This window comes from Pongo pygmaeus, chromosome 7, assembly GCF_028885625.2.
Source record: "Pongo pygmaeus isolate AG05252 chromosome 7, NHGRI_mPonPyg2-v2.0_pri, whole genome shotgun sequence".
In the NCBI taxonomy this organism is placed as follows: domain Eukaryota; kingdom Metazoa; phylum Chordata; class Mammalia; order Primates; family Hominidae; genus Pongo; species Pongo pygmaeus.
Window position 1 is genome coordinate 104,248,741 of NC_072380.2, and position 6,323 is coordinate 104,255,063.

The following is a 6,323-nucleotide window of genomic DNA, read 5'->3' on the forward strand; positions in this document are numbered from 1 at the left end:
TGAGAAACTACTTATGGAATCTCTTATATCTTAAACTTTTCCACTAATTTCTGTGCAGAGCTGGATAATTAATCATTCTTTAGAATATCAGGATCAGAAATTTCCAAATATAAACTTCAAAACCCTTGGATTGTTGACCCTTACCCATCGATCTGACCCTGTTCTTTTTCTCCAACATTATATCAAAACATTTCCCCACCTTCCACTCCAACCTTCTAAAGCCCTCCACACCCCACCTGGTCAATCCTATTAGTTGCTGCTTTGTCATGCTCCATCATGCTTTTGTGCTTTGCAAATTTTGTTTTCTTTGTGCTGGCCTCACCACCTCCTGCCAGCATTCCATTCTGCCACTTAGTGCCTATGTAACCTTGGGTAACTTACTAATTATTTTTAAACACACTTTCCTTGTCTACAACTTGAGAATAATATTGTGTCCAGAATTGGTTCCTTCTGGTGGGTTCTTGGTCTCGCTGACTTCAAGAATGAAGCCGCGGACCTTCGCTGTGAGTGTTACAGTTCTTAAAGATGGTGTGTCTGGAGTTTGTTCCTTCAGATGTCCAGATATGTCCAGAGTTTCTTCCTTCTGGTGGATTCATGATCTTGCTGACTTCAGGAGTGAAGCCGCAGACCTTCGCAGGGAGTGTTACAGCTCTTAAAAATGGTGCGCCTGGGAGTTGTTTGTTCCTCCCAGTGGGTTCATGGTCTCGCTGACTTCAGGAGTGATGCTGCAGACCTTCGTGATGAGTGTTACAGCTCATAACGGTAGTGCGAACCCAGAGTGAGCAGCAGCAAGATTTATTGCGAAGAGCAAAAGAACAAAGCTTCCGCAGCATAGAACGGGACCCAAGCGGGTTGCCACTGCTGGCTCCCGGGGCCAGCTTTTATTCCCATATTTGGTCCTGCCCACGTCCTGCTGATTGGTCCATTTTACAGAGCGCTGATTGGTCCATTTCACAGAGTGCTGATTGGTGTATTTACAAACCTTTAGCTAGACACAGAGCGTTGATTGGTGCATTTTTACAGAGTGCTGATTGGTGCATTTACAAAACTTTAGCTAAACAGAAAAGTTCTCCGAGTCCCCACCCAACCCAGAAGCCCAGCCAGCTTCGCCTCTCAGTATTATTTACCACACAAGTGTTCTTGTCAGGAACAATTACATTAAGGTTGTCAATTGACTGGCATTACTAAGTACTCAAGGAATGATGACAGTAATATTTTTGTTATTATAATATAAGATGCTGAGTTTAAGCACCATCTGTTCTAGGAAATCTTCGTGGTCTCTCTCATTCTGGGTTGCATGCCCTACTTCTGGGCTCCCCTTGCACCCTGTGTAAATGTCTCATCACAGTATTAGTGTGCATGTTATAAGAATTGTTTTCTTGCTGCCTCCCAACCATACTAGAAGCCTCTTGAGGACAAGGATGTGTCTTGAATCTCCAAATCTAAAACATCTAGCAAAGAGCCTGCAACATTGTAAGATTCTAAGTGTGTTTGTTTAATTTGTTTGGTGGATAATCAGATTACAGAAGTGCATAATGACCATCTCTATTGTGTCCTTTAGAACCAAAAAATGTAAGAATAAAAAGGGTTATTGCTAAAATAAGGACTATTCAAAATGAAAGGCTGTTCTGCCATTTCAAAAACAAAGTAGTGCTAAGGAATTACTTTCTCATTTTTAACTTCCCCAGATTCTTTTAGGATCATGAAAAGAGAGGCCTCCTTTATTCAGTATTTTTCATTCATGTAATAACAACTTACTGTGTGCCAGGCACATTGCTTTATGTTCTGGATATATAGCAACAAACAAAAGTACACACCCTGGAGGAGCTTACATTCCAAAGGAAAAACAGAGTCAAATAGCAGGAATAAATATATTCTATTATATACAACATATTGTTGGTAATGAAACATGCTATAGAGCAAAAATAAAGCACAATGAGGGAATAAGCAATGATGGAGTGGGCGGGGCTCTCTTGTACAGAATCTAGAATCAGAGAGGGCCTCTGAATGAAATGAGGGAATGAGCAATGTGTTTAAGTCTCTTAAACATTTCTACACCTAATTCTAAAATTTTCCAGGGTTGAAGATGATGACAAACTAGGGAAAAAATGTTACCATCCCAAGCAATTTAGGGGGAGACTATCTCAGATGCTTAAAGCCACATAACAAGCAGAGATTTCAGCTTGAACACTAATTGGATTCTCAATTGTGACCTTGAAGGAACACACTGAACTCTATTTATAATTGCTATGGGAGTTACTCTATGATTTAAAGAAAGTGGCCGGGTGGCCCATGACCCTTTTATGTCATCAACTTAGTTTATTTATTCACAAAAGCCTGCACCTTGACCTACTTAGACTAGGTTACTTGACTCAATATTTCATTAATTTGGCCACTAAAATTTCTGAAGCATCATTTTCCCCTAACTTTAAATATCTTATACTTGGCCCAGTGTGATGGTTCATGCCTGTAATCCTGGCACTTTGGGAGGCCGAGGCAAGCGGATCACCTGAGGTCAGGAGTTTGAGACAGGCCTGGCCAACATGCTGAAACCCCATCTCTACTAAAAATACAAAAATTAGCTGGGTGGTGGTGCATGCCTGTAGTCCCAGCTACTCTGGAGGCTGAAGTGGGAGGATTGCTTGAACCCAGGAGGCAGAGGTTGCAGTGAGTAGAGATCACACCACTGCACTCCAGCCTGGGTGACAGAGTGAGACTCCATCTCGAAAAAAATAATAAACTTGATGGACTTATACATCTTTTTAAATGCTTCCCAAATCCATAGACTACATGGCTCATGGCTCAATGAGAGTAAAATATGTCCTAGCCTGATGTTTCTCATTCCTTTGAATATTTGGTTATAACATGTAAGGTCATTTTATTGATCCAGATTTGCTTATGAAAACTCACCTCAAGTTTATATTAATATGATCATTTCAAAATATCTAAATTAACGTTCACTTTTCAAAATGTCTCCACTAAAGTGGGTGCAGTGGGTCACCCCTGTAATCCCAACACTTTGGGTGGTCAAAGTGGATGTATTGTTTGAGCTCAGGCATTTGAGACCAGCCTGGGCAACGTGGCAAAATCCCGTCTCTACAAAAAAATACAAAAAAAAAAAAAAATTAGCCAGGCGTGGTTGTGTGTGCCTGTAGTCCAAGCTTCTAGGGAGGCTGAGGTGGCAGGATTACTTGAGCCCACAAGGTTGAGGCTATAGTGAGCCGAGATGTTGCCACTTCACTCCAGCCTGGGCAACAGAGTGAGATCACACCTCAAAACAAATAAAAATAAATAAAAACTGTCTCTACTAAAGTAGTATAAGTTGCAAAGCCAAGATAATTTCTCTGAGGGATATTTCTAACCATATTCATGTTATACAGACATACTGTAGGCAATCAAACTTGAATAAGGAATAGGAACTCTCTAACTTCTTTCTGACAAGACTTGACATAAACCTCTATGACTAAAATAGTTAAGTAGCATCGCAAACTCATCAGTAAGTAAGGAGAAAAACAAACAAACAAACAAAAAACCTAGGTTGAATTTGTGTGTACACAGGTTTTTGCAGCCTTGGAGCCATAGACAATATCACAGAGCCTAGGTGTGTAGTAGGCTATACCATCTAGGTTTGTGTAAGTATACTCTAAGAAGTTCACACAATGATGAAATCACCTAAGGATGCATTTCTCAGAATGTATTCTCCTTGTTAAATGACACATACTATTTGAAATTGTCCAAGTGAGTAGGTCTTAATTGTTCTCACACACACACACAAAAACAGTGGGGTGGATAAATATGTGAGATGATGTATAGGATAGTTAGCTTGATTGAAGGAATCATCTCACAATATATGCATCTGTTGAAACATCATAAGTATACACAATGTTTATGTGTTAACTATAACTCAAAAGCTTGGGAGAAAAAAGTAAATGTAATTATTGACTCGGAGGAGGAGGCACCTGCCATTTGGCTCTGGTGGTGTCTCTGAGCCTGGAACTTAAATCTCTGGGATTCTGAGGTCTCTAAGGTCACTGAAGCCAATTCTTCAAGAGATAGAAAAACTATAAGCTGGTTTTAGCTGCTGCTACAGGAAGGCACTTTGAGAAGCATCACTGGGGTAATGCTCAAAGGAACTACCAGGAGAAAAAAATTCTATAGAAAGCCCACAGGGAACAAACAGGAAGAAGCAAATGCCTCCTCCTTTTTCCAAAATTGCTGTATCCCTCTATTGCTGCCTGTTGGCAAATCCTAATATGGAACCAACTGACAAAGTAGAAACACGGTTTGCAGACACCCATTTAGCTGGGTTTGAAGCTGATATGCAATTACTGACACAGTGGGTTTAATAGCATGTTAAAGAGAGCTGAAGAGAGAATTCATTAATTGGAAGATGGAACATAAAAAAATATCTAGACTGAAGCTGTAGAGTGAAAGGAGAGATAATACACAGCATAAATTCAAAGATCTAACATACATTTAACTGGATTCCCCCAAAGAAAGGAGAAAGAGAACAGGACTGAAGCAATATTTTAAGAAATAATGACTAAAAACTTTCCAAAATTGACAAAGGACATCAAGACTCAGATTCAAGAAGTGCTACAAACCTAAGCCTGGTAAACATTAAGAAAAACACACCTATGAATATCACAGTGAAACTGAAAATCAAAGACAAAGACAAAAGTCTGTGGGGTGAGTGGATTATCTGCTTCCAGAGTCAAGGTTTTCCGGCTCGGGTAGCCAGGTGTCATGGCCCAGTGTCCACCTGCAGCTGCTGTGTGTGTCAGTCCTCTGCACCACCAAGATCATAGAGCTGGTTGGTGTGGGTAGTGGGACACTCCAAGGAGCCACATGCCAGCCACACCATGGTCCACCTCACTACTCTCCTTTGCAAGGCCTACCATGGGGGCCACTTAATCATCTGCCTTGCCCTGGGCAGCTGTGCCAATCAGCCCTTTTACACCATTGTAGCTGCTCACAGCAAGTGTCCCAGGGATGGTCTTTTGGTAGAGCAGCTGGGATCCCATGATTCATTTCCCAACAGTCATGGGGAAAATCTCATTGCCATCAACCTGGACAGGATCCAGCGTTGGACTGGCTGTGCAACTCACCTCTCTTAAACCTATGGAAAAGCTTCTGGGTCTTGCTGGCTTTTTCCCTCTGCATCCTAAGATGATCACAAATGCTAAGAGACTGTGAAGGAAATGGGCGTGTGAAGTCCTCTTAGTTTCTCAGAAAACAGATGCAGAGGCTACAGAAACATAAGTGAGCTGACTTCAGTGAGCATAGGGTAGGAACAAGGTCAAGGTCCTCTTAAAACACCATGCAGAGATTTTAGTTTCGTTAGACTTGGGGGTCAATAAATGGAGTGTCCTGAGTCACCCTTGTTCTTCTGGCCTGGCCTGCACAGGGCCTAGGGAGAGATTTTTTTGTTGTGTGAACAGAGCTGGATCTATATACTAATTAGGCTTTTTCAGACTTTGTCTTGGTAAAGACAGTGGGTATGGGAGGATTGGATGTTTGAGTTGAGCTCTGGGTCTCTTGGACAACTTTACAAGCTACTGGCTTCCAAGACTTCCTGCTTCAAAGCCCCCAGCCAGACTATTCATGGCCCATTCCAAATCTTCATGTTCATCCCACAGGTGCAAAGAACAGTTGCCTTTCTTATTGATTTTGTAATTGGAGAATTATATTGTCTGGCTTAACACATATTTGCAAACATATAAAGGTAGATTTGTTATGAAAATTGCTTTTGGGCTGTAATAACCTACCTTTTAAGAATGAGAAACTGCTGGGCTTAAGGGAGTTCGTGATGAATCAAGATTGAGCCATTCAAATGTGTCTGCAGTTTCTGCATGTATGATAGATAGGATCCTTCTGAGGATACTGGAATAGGGAATTATGACACCAAGCTGATTCAACTGTAAACCTTATTCTTGTACTTTTCTTTCTTGCTGGTAATTTTATGGAGCAGGTTAAGAAAGCTGTTCTATGTTAGGATAGAGTGTATACTAATTTAAAAAAAGAAAAGAAAAAATCTTAAAGCAACCCAAGAGGGAAAAATAATCAAAGATTTTTTTTCTGTTTTCTTTGTGTTCTTAGAATTAGGTGATTCCCATTTTAGTAATTGTTACCTCCACTCAGTTGCCTGTGCCTAAAATGTGCATGATATCTCTCTTTATCTCATTTATATATCCAGTTGATCAAAATTCCTTACCTCTTTGGCTCTAAAATATGTCTCAAGCATATATTTTTTCAATTGTGACCACAACCACCAACTCTAATCTACCATCATCTCTATTTTGTATCTGTGAAATAATTCCCAA

The 6,323-nt window shown here is 40.6% G+C and overlaps 1 protein-coding gene across 1 annotated transcript; it reads left to right on the forward strand.

Moving 5' to 3' along the window:
* Positions 1-4,862: 4,862 nt before the first annotated feature.
* Positions 4,863-5,117, forward strand: LOC129043105 (small ribosomal subunit protein bS16m-like). The gene has a single exon (XM_063669465.1). It carries the CDS (start codon positions 4,863-4,865, stop codon positions 5,115-5,117), a length of 255 nt encoding a protein of 84 aa, XP_063525535.1.
* The last annotated feature ends 1,206 nt before the right edge of the window (positions 5,118-6,323 follow it).